This window comes from Mastigoproctus giganteus, chromosome 8 (genome assembly GCF_048544385.1).
Source record: "Mastigoproctus giganteus isolate SK-2022 chromosome 8, ASM4854438v1, whole genome shotgun sequence".
Classification (NCBI taxonomy): Eukaryota; Metazoa; Arthropoda; class Arachnida; order Uropygi; family Thelyphonidae; genus Mastigoproctus; species Mastigoproctus giganteus.
The window spans coordinates 204,515,516-204,540,683 of NC_143582.1; the positions used below are offsets into that span (position 1 = coordinate 204,515,516).

At 35.7% G+C, this 25,168-nt stretch overlaps 1 protein-coding gene across 11 annotated transcripts in view; it reads right to left on the reverse strand.

The window, feature by feature from the left end:
- Window positions 1–5,136: 5,136 nt before the first annotated feature.
- LOC150082215 (transcription factor Sp9-like) overlaps window positions 5,137–25,168 on the reverse strand; it is a 257,291-nt gene continuing 237,259 nt past the window's right edge. For all 11 annotated transcript variants that reach the window (XM_090379178.1, XM_090379180.1, XM_090379183.1 and 8 more), the window contains one exon: window positions 5,137–6,637. In XM_090379178.1, the coding sequence (XP_090235304.1) occupies window positions 5,321–6,637 (1,317 nt within the window). In that variant the 3' untranslated portion in view covers window positions 5,137–5,320. The remainder of the gene's footprint in view (window positions 6,638–25,168) is intronic.

Sequence of the window (25,168 nt, forward strand, 5' to 3'; positions counted from 1 at the left end):
CCTGTTTTCTAGAAGATCCAAGAGATCTTATAAGATCCTTTCGCCATGAAACCACGCTAGAGAAAGAAAAGTGTGAAAATTGTTTTTTAAACAATTTCAATTTTCTTAAATATTTTAATTTAAAGAGCTAAATGAAAAGTGTGGGAGAATTTTTTTAATTTAAATCCTTTCATCCGCGCATGCTTAGAAATCAGCGTGTTATAACATGTTTGTACGTTTCGTGTTGTTATATGCGCACTTTGTGTTACTATTAATACTTTACATACACAATGTTATTATCAACACGTTTTTACGTACACTTATTGTTATTAGCAAATTTTTGTTTGTACAAAGTTGTTATTAACACGTTTTTATGTACACTTCATATTATTATCAGCACATTTTTTGTGTGTACAGTGTGTTATGAACACGTTTTATATGCTCTTCGTATTGTTATTAGCACATTTTGTGTACAATGTTGTTATTAACACGTTTTTATATACCCTTCGTATTACTATCAGCACATTTTTAGTGTGTGCAATATTGTTATTAGCAAATTTTTGTGTTTTTACTGTTGTAATTAATACTTTTTAATGTATGTACACTTCTGTTATTAGCACATTTGTGTACAATGTTGTTATTAATACTCTTTAACGTATGCACACTTCATATTGTTATTAGAACATTTTTGTACAATATTGTTATTAACACTTTTTAACGGTATGTACAATTCATATTGTTATTAGCAAAATTTTGTGTGTACAATTTTATTAATATTTTTAGCACGTTTTATATACACTTATATTGGTAATAGCACATTTGTGTACAATGTTGTTATTAACACGTTTTTATATACACTTCATATTACTATCAGCATATTAATGTGTGTGCAATGTTGTTATTAACACTTTTTTTAACGTTATGTATACTTCATATTGTTATTAGCAAATTTTTGTGTGTACAATGTTTTTAATACCTTTTAACACGTTTTATATACACTTCATATTGTTATTAGCACATTTGTATACAATATTGTTATTAACACGTTTTTATACACACTTCATAATACTATGAGCACATTTTTGTATGTACAATGTTCTTATTAACACTTTTTTAACGTTATGTACACTTCATATTATTATTAGCAAATTTTTGTGTGTACGATGTTGTCATTAATACTTTTTAACGTATGTACACTATATTGTTATTAGCAAATTTTTGTGTGTACAATATTATTAATACTTTTTAACGCGTTTTATTACACTTCGTATTGTTATTGTACATTTGTGTACAATATTGTTATTAACAAGTTTCTATATACACTTTGTATTGTTAATAGCACATTTTTATGTACACTTAGTCCATTTTTATGCGTACAATGTTGTTATTAAGACGTGTTTTTAAAGTAAGAGGTGTATTTATATATTGATTGAATAAAATAAAATTTTTAAACATATTAGGCATTAAACTTTATTATCATATAAAAAATTTCAGTTTATAAAAAGTTAATAATAACAAATTCATAATTTCCTTAATTGAATCTTAATTTATTCCAAAATAAATAAAAATCCAAATCTCCTTAATCTTAAAAATTCATTATTATTTTGCGGTTGTACTAACAGGCCTACGAATGTTGCTTTAAACCTGTTCAGAGCCAGTGTCGATGCACTTAAAAAAAAATAATAATAATAATAAATTTAAAAAAAAAAGAAAAAGAAACTGTCATTAGAATTTCCCCGAGAACAAACTCGTCCACCCATGCGTCCATAAATTGTGTTCTCTGGTCGGTTTGCCTGTTTTGCTGGACGAAAAAACCAAGTTTCCATGAAAAGAAAGAAAGAAGAAAAAAAAAAAAAAAACTTTACTCCCCTCGACTGACACAAACTCAGACATGGAACAAAAGAATTCATCCCCTCGTTGAAGGAATTCAAACCCAGGTCTCATTTACCCAGTGTGGAGGGGATGGTGATTGTAGCCACGAGACTGTATCTATTCATGAGGAATTTTGATACAGTCACATGACTTCCGTGTTAGTTTTAAAAATCATGTGAGCATATAAATGTTTGTTAATCTTTCAATTCAGACTCGAATTACCATAAATTACCATAATTACGATTGTGAGAATAAAAAGCCCATGTTTTACAATTTTTCTGTGCCTTATTTTATTTTTCTACAATAATATGCTTCGATTTCATACATTTAGGACATTTTTATAAAATTTGGAATTTTCCCCTATTTTTTAAAATTATCTCTGCACTTATTATAACAGAATCATATTTAGTAGATCATTTTTGTATTTTCCAGAATTTATTTAATATTCTTCTTAGAGTTCAGCTGAATACTATAGCAACCATATAAACTACCTGTACAGTGGTGCCCTCTACCGTAAAAATCTTTTTCACTTAATTTCGTATTACTGCGTGTGTTAATTTATAATTTTTACAAAATAAAACATTATTTAAAAAAAAAAAACATTTAGTCGTATTTAAAACTTTATATCGATGCCATCATCGATACAAACAAACAAACAGGGCCGGATATGGTGAATTTAAACAAGAACGTCAATCTGTTTAATATGAATATTAGTAATTCTAGTAAATAAAAGTACACTTATTCAAAGATTTGCAGGTATATTTTAATACGCTAACATTCCTTTAACAAGGTAAAATTTAAATTTAAATGTCGCAGTTTGAAGCTATTTAAAAATGTATTTTTTTTTTAATTTTGATTCTTCATTTTGCTATTTGATGAATTCAACCACTGACTAGATTAAATTAAGCTTTGTGCGCATGCGTATGTGAAATTATGGAAACGCATTTGTGCAATGTCATTTATCCTGGATTCTGGTTAAGTCGAGTTTTGTATAATTGTAAAGCAACTTATGTAATAATAATAGACGATGTACAGTGTACATGCACATCCTCATCTTTCCTTTGTTCCTACGATTATAGTAACAATCTGAAACTTAGGTTTTTCCTCGATAAAACTGTCCATACAAGGAACTGTCAGCTCTCGACACCACCGAAGCAAGACAACTTTAACAGGAAAAAAGAAAAAAATTGAATCACAATGATGTCGATAATTTTCTGAGCGAATGATTTTCCTTCAAAAACTAATTTTCCACTGTGATCGACGTTAATGTTGTTATTCAAAAAACACAATCTTTCTTGTATTTTACTATTTTGTTAGATCGTTGTATTTATATATATTTTTTTTTCTTTTTTTCTTTATTTTTCGCGAAATTGTTTTGATTTTCCAACTGAATTATAATTCAGATGAGAAGCTTTCCACGAAGCTGTACGCTGTACAACTACAGTACTATAATAGCCAATTATCAGTTTTCAGATTTATTAAGTACAAGATGGAATATTTTAAACTGGAGTTAATAATGTAGTGAATGAGCAAAATAAAAATCTTGCAGGATCTAACGAATGCCATCATTTTATTAAGATTTTTATTTGAGTTTTATCGGGTTTTAAAATGTTTGATGACGTCACTGCATACTTAGCTGTATCTTTCCGTCATTTCCTGTCATCCACCCGTACAATTTTATTTAAATAAAAATGAGAAAAATCATTATTTCTGCATTTATTTTATATATATAAAAAATAGAGTTTAAAAACATAAATAAATACTTAAAGAAATATAATTTTTCTTCAATTTATTAACTAGTTTCCGAAGTTAATATTTAAACACCTTTTTGTTTTAGTGATACAAACCGGAAAGCAAATATATTTCTTTTTCATTCAAGAGCAGTGTTTTCAAAATTGTGGGGTTAGGACCACATGTGGTCCAAGTGGGATTTAATGGTTTCCATTTCAAATATAAAAGTGGTCTGTATTTGAGAAACTGTTGTAGAGCATAAGTTCTCAACCGTGGGACGCATACCACAGTTGGTACAGCTAACGTGGTGTATTAAGTTCGCGTACCATTTGGCACACTTGTGGTACGTGTACCCCAAGTGTTTAATTAAAAAAAAACTCAAATTCTCTACGAGTTATTATTTTAATAAAATATTCGTTATATATATAGTAATTTATATTTAATATTAGGAATTTTTAACACAATTTAGAATAATACCATTTAAATTAGTAAGCTTTAATAGAATAAACAAGATATTAACTGAACCACTTGCTGAATAATTGAAAATAATACAAGAGAGAGTAAAAATAAGACAACAGAGTCATATTCTCGAATAAATTGTTTATTCACATTGCCATGAAAACAATACACCCATTGACTTACCGTACAGCATACACCATCTACGTCAACCACCAGGTATATCGCACATCCTTAGCTACCCATCCTACCTGTCTCTTGGAAGTGGTGTCTAAAATACATGTATGGAAAGAGGCAGAAAGAAAAAAACAAATTAAAGGAATATAGCTAAGGGTAATGCAATCCTATTCTAGTGTATACAACGTGTTCCTCTATAACAATTCCAGAGACGTAAGGGTTGGGATGGGTCGCTAAGGTGTAAGCTCTTCCTGAGGTGACGTCAAGCAGGCAATGACTATAAAATTAACCACGTGATCACACCGTCGCTACTGCCTGGAATGTCTAAAGTTACAAGGGACTGTCCTCGCTGTAAAACCACCCACAGGAGGCAGCATTAATTTGGAGATGACAATTCTCGTATTCTTTTCAGGAAGGTACCCGCATTTTAATATTATTTTGGCATCCCATAATTCCCTCCTTCCTACCCAAGATATCTGTTTTAATTCAGTTATTGTTTTTTTTTTTTAACTTTTTTTTTTTTTTCAATAATCGTTCCATGTTATTCACAAGAGAGTGTCAATGTGCATCTTCCATGTTTCACACAATGTCCAGTAGCCAAGCCGTCTACAAAGCTTTGCGCATGCTCTGGAACACAGCAGAAATAGAGGAAAAAGAGAAAAGAATATCAGTACTTGAACGTTGTTTTTTTTTTTTTTTTTTTGGTTTTTTTTTGCAATCACTTTTTTTGTTTGTTTTTAATTTTTTTGTTTTTTTGTCTTGACAGCGTGTACTTTCCTCGACCAAAATATGAGGTCGGTCCTGCGTCAGTTATGACTAAGTTTCCATCTTGGATGAAGCCATTGCTTGGAGAAGGGTGGGTGGGAAAAAAAATTAGGCTTTTTTTATTATTATTTTTTTTCCTTTTTTTTTTTTTTTTGTTTTAAACGTGCAAGCACATATACATCAAAGTGCAACCCTGAATAACACGGTAAACCTTTGGCCACGAACGGTGAGGGGGTAAATGGGGGGAGGGGAGGATACTATACACCGCAGAATGAGACTCAGGTTTTCCTGGATCACTGTTTGACTCACTGGCCAGATAGGACTGTTGGTTGCGATCATCTTACTTGCCATCAACACCTGAGTTGGGAGTTTCGGTTGGCAAAGACGTCTGTTGAACCACCAAGGGTGGTGTGCTAACCGATGCCGGGCTGCTGACGCTAGGAGGCTCACTTTGACTGTTCTCCGAATCACTACAGCTGCCACTGCTACTCCCCTTCTTCTCCCCTCCATTGCCGTTGTGGGTCTTCACGTGCTTACTAAGATGATCCGATCGCATGAAACGCTTGTTGCAAATGGGACAAGCGAAGCGTTTCTCTCCCGTGTGGGTGCGGAGGTGTCGTTGAAGCTCGTCGGATCGGGTGAATCGTTTGCCGCAGAACAGCCAGTTGCAGACGAAAGGGCGCTCACCTGTGTGCCAACGAAGATGTGCTTTCAGATGGGAAGTCTTCCCGTACACCTTGCCGCATCCGGGGATGTGGCAGCTGTGGATGTTTTTCTTGCGTAAATGTGCGCCCGCGGGCCCAAGTCGTTCTGCCTCTTGACAGTTGGGACAATCGCAGGTGGCACGACCTGTGTAGCGGCGTTGCGATCTTGGCGAAGGCATCTGCGGCAGAGTGGACTGCGAAAGACCGAAAGGGGAGGCCACAGAAGCCCCCACTCCCTGAGCGGAGGGCAGCATCGACTTGTACGTGTCTTGGAGTAGGTGCTGACCCGACGAAAGCAGATGAGCCGGATTGGAAGCAGCCAGTGTCGGTCCCAGTCCGTAGTCGGAGCTCGGATAGTTGGCGGGAAGCTGAGAGTGCAGTCCTGAAGTGGCTCCTGACATGTCGAGCCACGAACCAGCGCCTGAAGCGGTGTGCATGTCCCACCAGGTCGTAGAGTTAAGGGTGTTCACAGTCGACACTTCCGTCTTGATGCCGCTGTGAGTGGCTCCCGCCACGTTCATGTTGAACGGCCAGCTTTCGTAGGGATGTGCTGCTACGCTGACTCTGGAATACATGGTACCCAGGTGAGAAGAATCTCCGTGCACCTTTCCTAGGAGACCCGCTTGACCACTGTCCGTCTGCGGTGACGTAACCGCAGTGCCAGGATAGAACAGGTTTTCCCCGCCATAGGAGGCGGAGCTACATGCTGACGTCACAGCGGGACGCTGATAGTTGAGGGTTGGAGCGCTGCTGTTGGCTAACGTGGCAACTCGTTGAGAACCGAGAGGAAGTCCCGTGCCTGCAGGGGCTGAAGTCGGCTGCGTTCCTTTCTTCCAGGGGTGGAAACCTTTACCGACTGCTGCGTCTGCCAAAGGGGGTGGGCTTTTGCTGGCCAGTTTGTTGCACTGAGCTGCCAGCATGGCTAGCGGGGTTCCTCCAAGACGTGGATGTTCCTGCAATGACAAAACAAGAAAGAAAGTTTTTATATTTATTTACATCATTTTTGATGTTAAAATATATATTCAAGTATAAAAGAATAACAGATCTTACATGTGGAAGTATAGGCCTTTCTTACTATTATAATTTGTATTGTATTGTCATTTAAGACCTCTGTGTGTATTTTGCCTGAACAAGTGTGTGCACGCGCTGATTTGCATATTGTGAGGGCTGAAAAACCCGGTTTACTCAAGAGAGGGGGAACTCTACTTCCTCCACCTGAGATCGACTAACTACAACCAACTACCTATTGAAGAGGTCTTTAAATTTCTCCAGTCTTCGAACCTAGAGCTCTTCAAACGACTGACAAGTGGAATAACCACTATACTGCCACGACGGTTATAAAGTATTTTAGGGCAAGAGCCCCATGCTACGCGGTAGAATGACTAACTATAAATTAGTGCAATTGCACCAGTTTAATTCGTAGCCATCTTCCAAGATAATCTACCAAAGTAGTTAAAGTTGGCATCCTTTTAATTACATCTCATATTGTGAATACCTTCATTTTGCTACCTGATAAAATGACTAGCGTATAGGTCTTCACAGCGTCAAGGTATTCACAATATGAGATATAATTAAAACGATACCAACGATAACTACTTTGGTAGATGGCTACGAATTAAACTGATGCAATTGCACTAAACTCTCATGAAGGTTGTGCACGCTTTTCATCCCGTACCAACATGTACAAATTTACAGATACAATATATAGACATCCAGTGGTCTCAAGCCTGCAAATAAATACATTTTTAGCAACTACCGTAGTTTGCTATTCAGATTTCTGCAGTGTATCTAATTGTATTCATTGTCAAAGCTCCTTAGACCTGTCTCAGACAAATCTTTCTTATACGTACACAGTTTTATGAATTATTCTACGATTTTTAATATTTTTCGACAGTTATTTTTATTATGAAACTTCGTTATTACGAAAGGGCTTTATTTATTTTATTTATTATTATTATTTTTTTTTTTTCTGGACAGTGTACGGACTTGAAACCAAACTACACTAGAAGGAGGAATAAAAATATATTCCAAACCAATTTCTTAAAAGAATACTCACTTAATTTATATAGACAACAAATGTAATTTGTGTTTTATTGGCTTTACCATAAATTTTCCTTTTATCATATACTTTTATTTTTTATTTGTTCATTTTTTTTTTTTTTTTTCAAAGCGAACCTCCTGAAGCAATCAAACACGGTAAACTAGTGCTGCCCTCTATACACACAATCGCAACGCCTGTACAATGAAACTAATGCTCGGTTTGAAAGGACACCAGCACGTGCGTTGCCATGGGTAGAATTCATGTCATACAAGTCAATAGCTTTGATAAATAATGATCGTTACGAACAAGGAATGACTTCTAATAAGAATATGTATCGTTAAAGATTGATGCTCTCTCTTTCAAAAAACATCAATCTCTATGTAGCAATAACGGTGATCAGACTCTTATTTCCTCAAGTCATTCGATAACTTATTGCTTTGTTATAGTCTTGCAGGGCGTCCTTGTAAATCTGACGAGAAAAGAATTTATTCTTGTATAAATCAATTTGTATGATTTGTTATAATCATGCGCATGTTTTGCAATAGTAGTCGGTAATGACTGTAGATAAAAAGAGCTACTGGAAGATGGATAGCGTGCTAAAAGATCGAGAACTCTGAAGGATTAAGAAACAAAGGAGAAAAAACTCTCCGTCTTCCAAGATAAATCTGTAAAACTACACAGGAAATAGATAAACACTGGCGCATGCGTAAATTACCGGAAGTAGAAGTTACCAAGACTACACAACACTAATAGATGAAATTTAACTGTGTTTATTAATATATGCAGATAAAATAGAGGTGTGTTTAGTTCCCGTTAAATATATCTATAAAAGTTTTAAATACCACAACAGTAAATTAAAAATGAATTATAAAAATATACTTACAAATGTTTTATATATAAAACTTTAAATTATAATGAATTCATATAATTAATAAAATTACGCGTATGTTTTACAAAATGTTTTCCCTTTTGAAATATAACAAAAATAGTATAAAATTATGTTATACTTATTTATGGTAAAAAGAAAAAAAAAACTGGAAATTTGTTTTCTTTTCCCCTCCGGTAAATAATACAACACACTAAGGGGTTAGCCAGAGAAAGGTTAAAGGAGATTCATGTTAGGAAAAGCTTTTTCGCACCTGATAAATAAACGTACTCCCCCCAATCCCCTGTGTGTCCAGTAACATTCCCTTTTGTTAACAATGCTGCTCCCCTACTACATAGGGGTGGTGGAAAGACAGGGAAAGGAAGTGAGGGGTAAGAAATCTTTGGACTACAAATCTCCTTCCTGCTCGCCCCCTCCTGAGTCCTAACACCACCATTAGCACTTTTAGAAAATAAAACCCAGGACATCGTACTCCCCGAAGTGAGGGACTTTACAGCACTCACTAAGTTGAATAACCAGTACTAATATACCAGCAGCATAAAAGTTTAGTATTACGAATCTACAAGACTTCCTTTACACTTTAAAACATCACCTCTGTACGCATTTAGGTTTAATCTACAGCAAAATAATTGGTTGTGTAATGTGAGGAGAAGAGATAACATTTCATAATATTGATTCCCTTTTATACCTTCCACCTACCATACACTTCATATGCATGGCAACAACCCAATTGTCATGATGACCAATCAGTACTGTTTCTCTGCTTGAACATGCCACAAAGTTTACGATGCGAAATTGCTATCGACCAATTTACCACTACCAGATTAAATTCTCCCTTATATTCTGTACCTAAATCTACTGGTATCGAGTCTGTTGTTGACCTGAGACAGGTTTGTCAATATAGGAAGACGAATTGGTCGATTTACCATGTTATTAAAAATGAACGAGGTGATATTGAACAGAAAATTATACCACTGTTGATTCATTTTATTTATTTTAAATATACCTCGACTGTCAGAGTACTACAGTTTAATTTGTTTATTATTTCAGCCTTTTTTTGCTTAGGAAAAAAAAAAAAATTAGAGTAAATGTAGACGATGTTTCAGGAGTTCGATCTATTTTAAAAGCGTTTTTAATAGTGAAAGTTAGAAGGGCATGGGTGTAATTGGAGTGACATCTGCCAGGCTACTCGATAACTATTGTGTTCCTCATGAAGAGTACAAAAAAAAAAAAAGTTTTTCTTCTATAGGACATTAATATAATTGCACACCTTTCCCCTTCCCATATGCACAGTTTATTCTACTACATTTAAGATAAAAAAAAACACATCTTAGCTATTTTACCAAGAATACGAACTCTGGGTAAAATAACAATGTCTCCTAGTTCTTCTACATTACTAAAAAAAAGTATCCGTTAATAATAAAAAGAACCAAACGACTACTAAAGAGTACCTGTCGTCATGACTACGGATTATTGGCATGTCACGTGGGCGTATTGTCTCTTTCAACAATATAGCTCACGAGACCTGAAATTGAAAAACGCCATTGTGGTGTATGAAAGTGCTATTGACAAAAGACAGCTTATTTGAGAGACAGCACATCCACCCTCAAAAAAAAAGGGGAGAGGGGGAAAAGGGATCGAAATTATTGTAACAAAATATCGAGACTTCTTTGGAAATCCAAACTTAATTCTTGGAATCACCATCTTCGATGTAAAGTTCCCTAAAAACACTCGGTTCTTTTGAAGCTACCAGTACAAATGGATGCGTAGCATTTGTAAAAGGGACGGGTCCCTTACCGATCCTTTACGGACCGGTAATATAGCCAAAGGCATTAAAGTCATTTTGGACTTAGAGACAGCCGGCGCCTGGGACAGAAACTACTACTGAAAATTATCCTCTCTCTCTCTCTAGAAGGAAACTTGTATTTCGAACTGACCTTGAAGTTGTTTTACTTTTGCAACCTGGTGGAAGTCATGCATTTGCATCCAGAGTTTTCAATAAGAATTCAGATATGATTCGCATGAGCTACTTCCCTCCCTTAATTCCTATAATAAAAATAATAACACTAATAATAAAATAAAACGAAATTATACAATTGCCGATTATCACAATAATGATGATAATTTTGGTAAACTTTTTCCTCAATGTGTACTTCTTCAACAAAATACTCATAATGCGTCAGCTAGGGAATTACAAAATGAAACTAAACAATCTAACCATCCAATTATGTTGGTTGTAATACAATGCAAGGGTTTCCCAATGAAAGGCTGGATAGCAAAAATTACACGATCTTTAAAACCAATATACGAATCCAATGTTTCAGTCCAATCAGAAATATCCAGATTGTTTAATCTTCTAAAATGATTCTTGTCAACGTGTCCATTAACTCTATAGAATTCCTGGAATCCTAGAGAATTCATGGATTGAAAAGGAACTTCATTCCATAGTCCTAATTCCTTAATCCTATAGAATTCTATAGGATTCAAAGGATCCTGGGAAGTCTTCAAGGAATTAAATGACCCGGAAATTGCCTAACAAACATCACCATACACTTTTAGCTCTACCTTGATCTACATCCTTGAAAGAAATAGTGTGAATAGGAATGAGAATATACAGACTCTCCCATTCTGTGAGGCGTAATTAAACCCTAATATGATAGCATTCCTTCAGATGTCGAAATCGTTTCCATAGCAGCGCAGCTGGATACAAGTCCTATTGTTTTCAACTTCCTTTTCCAAATCAACACGCTGGATTGGACATAATCATTACAATTGCATGGCCACTTCCTTACTACTAGAAAAATGATACACCTTTTCATTATCTGGCTGTGAATAACCGACCCAGTAGTGGGTGGGGTTAGGAACTAATCCCTGAACTCTTTATATTTATGTAAATGACCACATAAAGTGGTTATTTATAGCTGAGGATAGAAGCTTTCGTTGTCCTTCGAATACATTCCAGATTTTATGACATTATTTTATTAAAAAAATAATAAAAATATATCATTAGATTATAAATCTGAAATATAATTAATTTAAAACGATTTATTTTATCTCTTAAAAATGAATTTAATAATGAGAAATTTTAAAACAGATTAAAAATATATAAATATATTTGTATTTTCTTAGTACATATCAGTACAAATTATCAACCCACCAAAGGTAAAAAAATACCAGTGAGATTTTTGATGGAAATGAAATAGAGAGACAACAACATTAAAGAGGGAGGGAAGTCTGAAATCGTGTTGTTGGTAGAAAATAAATTCAGATAAACCAACAACTTAAGTATGAGAAATCACAGAATCCTGTCCAGTCCAATATTTTTCTGATGGAAGTTGGTTCAACATCTATCCACGTTCTTTGGTATCTCTTTCTTGGAGTTGATTCAAGGGTAGCTTTGCAATTTTCTCTTGAAAAAAATCCGAGACATACTAACGATAGGACATATAAAAGGCTATGGTGCAGAGTCACGTGGATCTCCCATTCTGCTTGACGTCTTTGGGTATTAAGGATGCCTATAAGATTGGATGGAGGAGATTTCACGATCAGGGTTTAGGAGCATCAGCAACTAAGGCCAATTTTCTCCCGGTATACTGTCGTTGTGTTCTGTGCTCGGTTTTCTGTTTTTCTGGACGAAACCACGAATTTCCGGGAGAAAAAACCGCACTACCCTCGCCTGAGACCGAATAACTCGGCCACGTTGTGAAAAAGGTCCATAAAATTTCCTCACATCATCGACGGTACTCGAACTCGGGTCTTTTCCACCCTTATGTGGGGAGCACAGCGATTGTACCAACTGTGCTACCCACGAGGGTTCAATGGTTGCAATGACACGGTCTGTCACCACATTATAAATGTTAAAAAGAAAATTTTAAAAAATAATTCAAACTTATTTTTCCAAAAAAAAAAAGATTTGAATTTATAACATGTATATTTGAAAAGCCTTCATAATAGCATTTATTCGTATTTTTCCACAATAGACAGCCAAAATATTTCCAACATTTACAGTTCAGTCTCCCCATATTATTAATGACTTCGTTCTGAAGTATTTTCAGATGGAAAGAGAAGTTAATGGGGGGAGGGGGTATATTCAATCCTACTCTCCTCTCTTTGCTATATCATTATAACCCCTGTTGTTAAAAATGAACCATACACCAAGCATTAGAGGAATTAACTTCTCTACTTCTCACAGCAAAACCGTTGGCGTATACCGATGGTATTTTAGCTTTATTAAGTTGAAACTGGTGTCCTTAATTGCCTTCATAAATAATCCTGCCCAAATCTCTCTCAGTCCAATTTTAATAATAATATACTGTATACATAGTTATTGTCAGTGCATTTATTAAACAGTAAAAGAAATTTTGGTATCGAAATACCAGATGATAAAATTGTCACGTGAAAAACCCTCCCCCCCCCGTCACCCACGGGAGTAATTGTTTTTTTCCAGACAACGGCGATAATTGAACGGGTTTTTCATCCCATAAAACAGTCAAACCAATCTTAGAATATTACAACAACCAAAAAGGTATTTATATAATTTATATACCAATAAAATGCTTTTAAAATGTTAGCCTATTTGTCAACTACCCCTGTTTCATTATATTACTCTTCATCGACTATCAAGACACATCGATCTTTATCAAAGCGGTTTTTATCTTTATAGGTTGAGAGATGTTAACAGATTTGCCAATTGAAGTTCTTCTTGCACGGAGATGTCTCTTTAATCCATGAAAGTGCTTTGATTTCTCCCAATCCCGCTAAACGTTAATCTGATGTCATCTAAGTGAGGCTAAATTTCATCGAGAGGGGTTTAGTATTCCAACCGCGTCCCTTCCATTAGCTTACAGGGCCATGCACGATCTTCGGCGTTCGCTACTTCCATATTTATTTTCCCACCACAAGTTTACTGACACAGACGATTTTGGCAGATATTTTCCTGTGACTAATCGACTTTAATGAAACTATCTAGAGGGAACGCCGTTTCTTCTCTTCTCTCCTTTTTTTTTTTAATAAATATTTGTCCTTGGAGCATGCCGCGACTCCTAAATTTTCTTCACTCGTAAAATACTTGTTTATATCTATCATTTATTTATTTCATAAACGAAATTCTTTTCCCATTATATATAATTCCTTTTTTGTCCCCTAGTATTTACTTTTATTTATTTCTTTTATCTTCGTTCTACTGATTTATGCCACCTAATAGAATTTTAATTTCTGTCGATCACTTGGTGTACACACAGATTATTACACTCATTGTCCGAAAAATTAGAAACCTATTGCAAAGTAGCGTTAACAGATAGTTAAACGTATGATATGCAAATGATTACCACATGGTATAATCAAAGATTCCTTGTTATCAGATAAATATTGTACCGCTAAAGCCAATTAGGCAAATAAGGCAAACCATGGGGCGTGAGTTGAAGAATTTTGGATTTGGTAGTCTTGTGCCTATTGGATTGTTGTTGCAGTTCGGTTTCAGGAGATTAGGGACTACAGCCATATTGTTCCGTATATGCTGTCTGTAAATTGCAAGTGTTCTGTGATCGATTTTCTGTTTGCTGGACGAAAAACTCGAGTTTCCAGGAGAAAAAAAAACCATGTTACACTAGACCGATTAACTCGGCCACGTTGTGAAAAACGCCCATAAAAATTCCTCACGTCATCGATGAGACTCGAACTCAGGTCTTTTTTACCTAGTGTGGGGGAGGATCGCGATTGTACCAACTATGCTACCCACGAAGGCGACTAGACTGTGGAACAGTGGAAAAAGATCATGTAGTGTGACGAGTCTCGATTTACATTTTTCTGGCGTTAACCTCAATAAGTCATGTATCCAGTGTAGCTCTTATCCACCACTCAAGTAGATGGAGGTGGTAACATGGTATGTGGCATTTTCTGTGCTGTTGGTACCGACTGGGTCTGCTCATATCGTTAGAAGGTAGTGTTTCCTCCAATGCATATCTTTCTGTCGTATCGGACCAACTTCACCCTACAGTGCTTCATTTTTATTCGAACAGCAATGGATTCTCAACCATCCACCGCGCAAAAATTTCTATATGTGAAGGTTCGAGGAACATTCCAAAGATTTCCAACCTTGGTCGTCTAATTCTTCAGATCTGAATCCAATTGAGAATGTCTGGGATATATTGAAAAGGACAGTTCGGCTTCGTAATTCTCTAAAGACCATAATACAACAGCTGACAAATATCCTGATGGAAGAACGTTCAAATCTGGATCTATATACTCCCAGACACCTAATAGGATTCTACTCCACGATGTAATAATTCGAGCAAAAGTTTCCCTTACTAGATATTGAATAAAGGTTTCTAATTTTTTGGCCAGTGACTATCTTTCTGTAAATTTTTTTCACAAAGTCTGAAAATTAGCGAGAAAATATTATATGATTTTGTTCAATGTTTTCCAATATGGTTTTCCAACAAAAAACAACAAATCTGCGTACACAAGTATTATAAATTATTCTCCAAAGCCTATTTAAATTTGATTATGATAACCATTGTAAGAGTTAAACCCAAAATGGTACTTCATATTTTCTTCACTATCTGCACGTAGATTAAATGTAGAAAGTAAACAAACCATCAACCATTTGAAGTAATCTTATTTCTTCACTCATATTTTTCTATAGAATACAGCTCAGCTTGTATAAACCGGAACTGTTCATTCAATGCTGTCTACCTTACAAAGTAAATCTCTTAGTATTCCAGAAAGTACGCTAGTAATAGCTAATCTAAATAGTTGAAAAATATAATTTTCAGTTCCTCTGGTAACTTCTTCTATTTTTTAAAGAATGGCCGACTTTTTTCACTACGAATATAATAACTTGGACAATATCGATAAACTATGAATTATACACTACAAACAGTCTGGATTATAATCGATATGTGGAACAGCCACGAAGTTTTGTTGTTGTTACAAAACGGGGGGAGGAGGGAAAGGCACAATAAAATTATAGGTGGAGCGAATGTTGGTTGATTGACGGTTAGATTCAGGTCTATTGATATTATAATTGATCCTTTTTAAGTTGTCTGATGTAGAGTAAATATCTGTAGGTGGACGGTTTCAAATAATTCTGTAGGTGGATACTAATGAGGATCGGCTCTATTTTTTGTTGTTTGAACAATAGTTTCTTTTAGAAAGAACTGGGGCAGGCTGCATTGAATGACTTCATCGGACAATTGGAGAATGATGTTGTTGTGTTTTTTTTTTTTTTTCTTAGGACGTATTTAGCTCTGAAAATCATCAATCCAGTTCAGTGTCCATCATCAGTTCAGTGTCCAAACAGAAAATCTTTTTTTGCCACATTTAATTATTGACTACTGACCTCTGTGGCCATGACCGATCCTAAAGTTCAGGGAAATGGGTCCCAGGGACAAGAATTCACGTTAGGGATTCCACTCCACCTTGCTGTGATTGAGGGACCTAAATCCAAATCCTTAATTTGGATTTAGGTCCTTTTTTTCACTGAAGTTGCAGTTGCTGCACCCAAGGGCCTGTTTGCAGTCACTGAATATGTCAGAGATTTAGGATAACATCTGTTAGCATACAAGATAGCAGCGTCCAAGACACAGCCTGTGAAAATCAGTTGCAGTTTCTAAACAAAACTATGTCAACATGCTTTAAGTTTCAGCAGACATCTGAGAAATAATTCGGTTATCAGACCAGTACTTACAACACGAAAACAAGTTGTGATTTAACATATTTTTCTCCTTTCAGACAACAACCATCTCTATAATAAAGAAAAATAGCAGATTCAGTAAATAGAGTTTATTAAACAATGTAATATTCTGAGGAAATCTATTCAGTGAAAATACCGAACTCGAAAGAAAACATGGAAATTGTCCCCTCCTATCTACAACACGCCCAGACACAATTTCCCTACCTCATTATTATTCACTGAGTACCTTCGACAGCCTCACCATCGAGAAACTATCATAATTTAAACGCACGTCTCTGTGAATTCGGTAGAGGGTAGGATGGGGAGTGAATGATGGAATTAAGTGTCGATCTTAGGGAGTCATTTACATTCCTTTCCTGACATTCCATATTTTTGCAAGGTAGAACTTGCAATGTAACAGAGAAGGAATAATGGCATACCAATCAGCAAACTTAAAACGTGGTGTGAAATCCAAACGTTAGCTGTCAATCAATCTTTACGTAGGGTTTTGGTTAAGTTAGACTTAGTGAACAACTCCATCCTAGGAGAGAGTTGTATTTGCGATGAGAAATATGAAATCCGTTTGTTTGATTTGGGTGTGGAGGTGATGAAAAATCCTAATCAAATACCAAAGAGGTGTCTGATTATTGTGAAGTCGTTCTAGGATACCTACGTCATTTATAAACGAGGTTTAAACTAAAAGTTTCTGGATTATTGAAAAAAATAGTCCGTTTACGAGAGGAACACCTTTTTCAGCGATTCTGCCATTGATGGACAAGTTGTAGATTCTTAAGATGCACAATGAAAAATCTACAGTACCTTAGAGAAATGTTTCTGATGACAACCATCGGATTCTACACAGACTGAAAGAAGTCTATAAACACGAGTGGTAATCATGATGGAATCTTCATTGGAATCTCCATAAGCAGTTAACTAACTGTTACCACAGAAAGATCAGCTCAATATCATCGAAGGTTTTCCACATTATGTTGCTTAAAGATGCTCAGGGTGCCTTTCTACATTGAACCCTATGTACATTTGGCCCTTTTAGATTGGGACTTTAATTTTATTAAGTCAACTGTGTCTACTGGAACGACTTTGATTATTTGCAAAGTTTATCCTACCAAACATTAATAATAATAATATACCGACAAAAATGCATAAAATGCAGTCTTCCCCTGTAAAGACATTTTCTCCACATAGTAGATTACGTTAAAATGTAAAATTAATAAAACGCTAAGGGGAAAAAAAGACCAAATCGCTTAATAAAACACGCATCTGCTTACGTTCATATATAGAGACAGGCTTCATAAACCGGGCACTTTTTTTTTCCTTTTTTTTTTTTTCTTTTTTTTTTTTCGGGGAGGCTTTACGAGATGATACATTAAACTGGTTTTTCAACGCCACACCTGCGGATAATGAAGGCTGGAGCGCCTCGGTGTCTGCATTGCTTTAATTCAAGTGCTTTTCCGCTTCTCTAGTCAGACTGATATTGGGGCATATGTACAAGATGTTTACCATGTGGGAAGGACTTTTACGTAATGCTACATATACCCAAGGTAATTTAACTCACCACAAACTTTTCTGTTTACTTTTATAGTTGCAAAAGCAGCAGTTCATAACAACAAACGCACCACGATGTTGGATGAGTGTCCAAAGACCAAAAGAATAAAAAGAACCAACTTGAGTTTTCATATGTCCATCTCTTGTATGCCTAAAGCTACCAATGTCTTCTCTCTCTCTCTTTTTTTTACCTCCCCTTCGGAAAAGGAAGAAGAAGAGGGACAGGGAAGGGGCCTGTCATTTTAATTTCATTATTATAATTTTTCTTTTTGGTTGGAATCATAAGAATCCCCCTAGACATGTAGGTCCTTCCTGTTTTAAGAAATCATAAAATATTTCTTGTGTTTGTTGGTTTCGCTAAACATCACACCTTTGACTTTGACTCGTGTACGGGCAATTATAGAGACGCACCTCCTGCTGAGGTGGGTGTAGAAACTATGCCTGAAGGTTGAGGTTCAAGAGGATTGTCCCGCTCTAGCGTTCTATGATTTTCAACGTAATCTGGAACCTGGGTGTATCTTTTACAGTTATGCCTATCAAAAGTTTTGCCTAACCGATTCACTAATCAGGTTTTCTGATAAATAAATTAACACACCAACCTTATTATTAACTGGAAGTCAAAAAAACAATGAATTAATCCTTGAAAATACAAATGAAATTGCGGTACCAGGAAAAGGATATTCGAAGGACAAAAACACAGGTGTTTCCTTTGGTATTATTCTACCACACTTTTCTTAGTGAAAAATACAAATATATACAGTAAACAAAATCAAATTTTCAAAAATACAAAACTTAAAAGTTGCCGCATTGACCAATCAGTGTTCAATGCCATGGTACAAAAGGGACAAAGCAGGTGGAATGTTTTCCAAATAATCATATCCAGTTCAATAAACAAAAAACGTAATATAGCGAATGTATGACTACTTTAAAGTGAATTCAGTACTATATTCCATAAATTGCATCCTTCTTGATGTAGGTCGTGACCTCGTACAAAAGAATGACGTGGGAAGTTTGATCATTACTTACTCCAAGACAAAAGGTAAAGTAAAAATAGGAAATAAATACTAGTATCCATATCCAGATGCTAAAATTCGTGTTACCCGGATAATAACAACGTGTTTAACTGAATGTTCAGCGGCCAAAGAGTTCAATATGCATTTTATGGACCTCTAGAATCATTCCCTACCATGCACTTTTAACAGTGTCTTAATCTTAAATTAATGCTCATGATTTATCGTTGCAAGGTTACTTATTAACAGTTTGAAGCTCGGCCAATCAAAAATACCACATGTCTTGATCGTTAATGGCTTATCTGGACATCTAGCCTCCGTGCGCGTGACTTCTATTATCCTCGACTCTGGTTTATGTGGGTTGGGCCAATAAGTGGTCGCTGTTGTAACTTATGCAATATGATTAATATCGTCTTTGTGACCCCTACGTTTGATAAAAGATCGAAAATATGCGGATAAAATAATTACGTCACTCATCTTTCTTATATAGGTAAAGAACTGACGTTAATTCCATCATCCATATCCATTGTGCATATGGTGTGAACAATTTTCAGTTAAATTTTGGACATGGCGTCCTTTTTTTTTTTATTTCTTATATACATCACATTGCGATGATCTCATTGGAGATATATTGAGATAGGTCGTGGATAATAATTGCACAATCAAACTGAGCCACCTGTTTGATGGATTTGCGTGTCGCTTTTCTCAGACATCAATCTGAGGTCAGCTGGCGTATATTACGATAGTTTATTCGTCGATTGTTTATGTTTTTATTACAAAACTGGGACAAACCCCAGATGGGCTTCGAACTCAAACCTCCCCGAAAGAGTGCCAATGACGAACCCACTTGGAAGACTAAAAAATCTTCCAAGAAACAAGGGGCACTACCAAGGCCTTTTATGCAATGGGATCAATCCAGCTTTCTGTGGTATTTGTTGATGTCTTCAATTGAATTTATTTACTAATCTAATTAACAGCGATTAGTCCTGGAGTTTTCTGCTCGGTCTGGTCAAGATTACTTCAATTGAACGCAGCTGACCTCATCTTTTAAGAGTTGCTAGATCGAAGATTCTGTATAATTCTTTGACGAAATATAGATTTTTCCAAGTTATTATATTATCTCTATCTGGAATCAATAAATACGGTAAATAATTAAATTTAATTATTTACCAGCTGCAACTTTCAACAAGATGTAGCTGTTAAAAATAATTTTAGTAAATTAATAAGAGGAGTTTACCTCAATATAGTACGTGGAACACTTCCTTATGATACCCTCCAGAAATTAAAACGGAAAAAACGAAAAAATCGACAACTTACCGGAACATTAAAGTAAAATATAAATAATTTAAGAAAAATATAAATAATTAAATAATCAATTTAACACAATTCAAAATCAATGCAAAACAATTAAAATTCAAATTAACGCAATTAAAAGAATCTAACGAAAATATTCAAAACGATTTTCCTTCCTGAAGCTGACAATGCTTTTCGACTGACTGTCGTGATCACAGGAATGAAAATTACCGAATCAGGCTAAACCTGCAACTTAAATAGTGATTATATGTGTTCGCGCATGCGCGTAAAGGTCCACGCATCGGAGATCAAATATGGCCGCCGAACATTAACAGAATTCTCGTGTAATTTAATTTCAACGGTTTCTGCAATTAATAGTCGCGTATAATTATGTTGAACATTAAGTATTTTGGCCTCGTTAAATAAAAAAGTATGTTTTTCGTTTATGGCATGAAAGGCTAATTCTGACGCTGCCGAACGAGAAGCACGAACAGAGGCTTCGTGTTGATTTACACGGATATTAAGAGAAAACCGGGTCGAACCTTGGTAAGACGAGTCGCAATCACCGCAAGAAATGTTGTATACTAGATCATTAATTTGTGTTGCAAACGCGGAAAGAACCGAGCGATTGTTCAGTATAGTGTGTAACTTCCGTATGGGCCTAGCTATAATTTTAAATTCGGTATCTTTAAAGAATCTGTTAAGCTGTTTGTGCCACTGTTCAACATATGGGACAGAAATAAAGTATTTTTTGATATTACTATTGTTGATTGGTGTAGTATTTTGTATCCTATCTTTAGCTTGTACCCTAATTCGATTTATTGTGTTAATGGGATAACCCCTGTTTAAGAATCTGCTAGTTAATATTTGTATTTCTGAGTCCAAAGCAGAATCCGTCGTTGAATATTTATAGGCATTTAGAAATTGATTAAAGATAATCGATCTTTTGTAGGTGAACGGGTGGTAGCTATTATAATGTAGAAGCATACCGGTGTTTGTGGGTTTTCGATAGATGCTAAATTGTATTTTGTTCGAGTCCCGGGTAAGCGTGAAATTTAGAAAGTTTAATGACTTTGTATCCGTATCTTCCCTTTCCAATGTAAATTTGAGTCTAGAATGAATATTATTAAACGAATGTAAAATGTCTTGGATAGTACTACTATCGGTAATAACTAGAACATCGTCTAAATACCTCCCATAGTATGTGATACTGGGACGAAAAGGTGTCAAATGCATCTGTTCAATCGTTGAGAGATAGATCTCTGACATTAAGCCACTCAGGCTCAAACCCATTGGTAATCCAAAAATTTGTTTGTACACCTTGTCTCGAAAGGTGATGTAGTTAGCCTCAACTAACAGTTTAATTAAGTGAAAAATTATTGAGTATTACAGCTCTGATTCATACTATCAAGTTAAAAATAATTATAATAAAAATAGATAAATAAAATAAACGAGGCAACAAAAAGTTTGAGAAGACCACGATACAGGCCAAACTCTATAATCAATGGGGTGGGGGAATTCTGTGCTTTCTCCAGATATCTAGCTTTGTTTTACAGCAAAGGCTACTAATATTGGAAAAATAAAAAATGGGATAGATAAAAAAAAATTAAAAAAAAACGATGTTTCTAGATTAATCATCTTAACTTCAGTGAACGCGATAAATTCAGACAAGTGTGACAGTCAGAAAAATTTGAAAGGAATGAAAAAATTGAGGCTACTTTTCGTAAACTAAGGGGAAAAAATTAGTTTTCTATTTTCTGGTCCCTATCGAGCTGGAAAACAGTGTAAAAGTTATTAAAAAGATTAAAAAAAAGCATTTTTATCATCATTCTATACACTCAGTGATCACTGAATTATGACCACCTACCTAATACCATGTTGCGCCACCGTTCCCACGCTTATTCGTCTAAGCATTGACTCCACTAGACGTCTGAAGACGCCAGTAGAGATCTGCAGCCATGCTGCCTGCAAGACTTTCTACAGTCTCGGAATAGATTGCTGTTGCGTATCCATACGCCTTACTTCCCATTCCAAAACAACCCACAGGTGTTCAATTGGATTCAGGCCAGGATTGTTTGGAGGCCGATCAAGATGGGTGATATCTTCACTGTGTTCCTCGAACCACTCGTGCAGAGTGCAGGCCCGAATGACACAACGCATTATCGCCTTGGAAGATCCCGTTTCTGTCTAGGAGAAAATGCAACATGACAGGGTGCACATGGTCTCCTAAGAGCTGCCGGTAGATTTCACCAGTGAAATGATGGTCCGTATGCACTAGGGGTTCTAGTTCTTGCCAGCAAAATATTCCCCATATTAAGCAACCACCACCACCTGCCTAGATAGTACACCATGCAGGATGGGTCCATGGCCTCGTGCTTTCTTGCGCCACACACGAAGGCACCTTGGCGTGTTGCACCAGGTATTTGGACTCATCCGACCAGCATGCTCGTTTCCAATCCTCCGGTGTCCAACGAGCGTGTTGTTGACACTACAGCATTCGGTATCGACGATGATCAGCGGTGCGAAGGTGTCCCTTGGATGAGGCGCATCGCCATTTGGGACACTCTTCTTGCATTCCCCATATTGCTGCGATGTCCGATATGGAGGCACCCGACGCACGAGCTTCCACATCATGCTCTTTTGAAACTCCATCATATTTTTATCAAGTCCCATAACTGCTACTTTATCACTTTGACTTGCACGACCAGATGCAAATTATCATGCTCTAGCTTACAAAGCTGTTCGCTTTTTATACTGCGAGATATGCGGTATAGTTAGTCCATTACCGATGGGGTGGTCACAATTCAGTGATTACTGAGTGTATATATATATATATATATATATATTTTTTTTTTTTTTTTTTTTACCCCACTTTAAGCATCCTGATACATTGATTATCGTATTTTTTAGTGCTATGTGATTTCAATTACATAGCGTGCGAAACTAACTCTGACCACTCAGATACAGTTGTGATATAACTGATTTTAAACAGAGAATGACAGTAAGGTGGAGGCGGGTGCCAGTATCCTCATCGACCTCACCAGGACAAATAACATCTTGGTACAACTGTGAACTTCGCTAGCACTAATGGCTCCGATTTTTTCTTTTATAATGACAGGAACCAACAAAACTTTAAGAAACTTTTGCAGCTCACCTACATCCTAAACACATAAATGGTGGTTGGAAGGTCCCTCCCTATTTTGAAACTTGTTTTATATGAATCTCGAGTATTGCAACTTTAAGTGACTTTCCACTGTGTATATAAATCACAACCCATAAGATAAGAACTACTCATCTTTCCCAACTCATGGTTCTTTGAATATTAGGAATCTCTGGTATAGGCACAACAAGCACTGGTTCGTGGACTGTTAACGATCCGTTACTTTTAATTTTCTCCAGTCCACAAAAATATATATTGTTAGATTTAATATAGTAGGTATTAAACCAGAAAAGATTTCTAGTTTTGGATATTTAATTAACAGATAATTTTCATACGGTTGTTCAACAATCAGAAAATTTGGGTCCGTTGATATAATCACCAAGAGCTGGAAGAGATCTGTAGAGTAGGGAGTAAAGGGATGAACGCGAACTCATTTCTTAGAGGTAGAAAGAAGTTTCCTTGGCGACTGATATACTAATACCAAACTTCTGGACTATATTAAACTCCTGGATTATTATTTGAAATAGTAGAAAGCATTATTTTGCGAAATCATATGTTCCTCAAAGAAACTGATGGATTTACTCTAAGCGTATGAAACAATATCCTCCAATGGCAAGTGCCACAAAGAGCCGACAATGAATTCAGCGAACATTTTGATTGCGGTAGCATCTTGTTTGGCAAATCTTTTTGGGTATACAAAGGACAGTTCAGCACAACGGTTCCAAGACTGTTTAGATACAATCAATTTAAGTATGACCTCACGTAGATGATTTAAAATGTCCCGATGGTTATGTCATTAATATGCACATAAAATTTTGATATGGAGATAACTTTACTCATAAATTTTTAATCTGTTTTAAGATGGTAGGGTACGCAGGTCTATATCAGAACAAAATCTTTCTGTTGTTTGTAAAAAGTCCTTAGAAATTCTTTAAAAAATGTGTTCTCTAACATTATAAAACTGGATTCTACAAATTTTAGATTTCAATAAAAATTATTTGAATTTAAATAGCTGTCCTTATTAGAGAATATTTTTTTAAAAATGAAGTTTCATATAATTGGCATCCTTTCGTATGAAAAGAGACAAGTGGAGTTGTTGTTGTTATGAGGTTTTAGGAGCATCCGCGACTAAGACCATGTGTATATTGCGTGTGTTCTGGCGTCGATTTTCTGTTTGCTGGAAGAAGAACCCGAGTTTCCGGGATGAAAAACCATGCTAACCTCGCTTGAGACCGAGTAACCCAGCCACGTTGTGAAAAACACATCATCGACAGGACTCGATGGAAACTCAAGTCTCTTCCCCCAGGTATGGGGATGATGGGGATGATGGTGATTCTACCAATTGTGCTACCCACAGGGGCAGAAGTGGAGTGATCTGAGTTCAAATCTTATCGGAGTTTGGAGGAATTCTTAAATCTAATCTTATTCTGTTTATCATAAAACTGCTTTATGTCCGTCACGTAGTTTAAAATGGAAAATTCATTCTTTTATTTGATTAGAATTTCAGATAAGGGAACAATCTATATTAAACTCTTTTAGAAAGAAGAATGAAAGTTTAATTCAAAATATAGGGCATAAGGAAATATTTTGCATAAAATGTGCATACGTTTATCTTGATTCACGTAATCCACCTGGTTTAATGCACCACTAGATTACATATTTAGATACTTTGGGTTACAATCTTGAATTTATTATTTATTAATTATATAATTTACACTTTGTGATCGCCCATTTCATGATTACTAATGCCAAACATCACGAATTAAGTCATTAAACTATTTATATGTATTTACCGATGTATCAACTGACCAAGGGAAGCGTGCGATGTATTACTTTGTCTAAAAGAACATCCCATCATA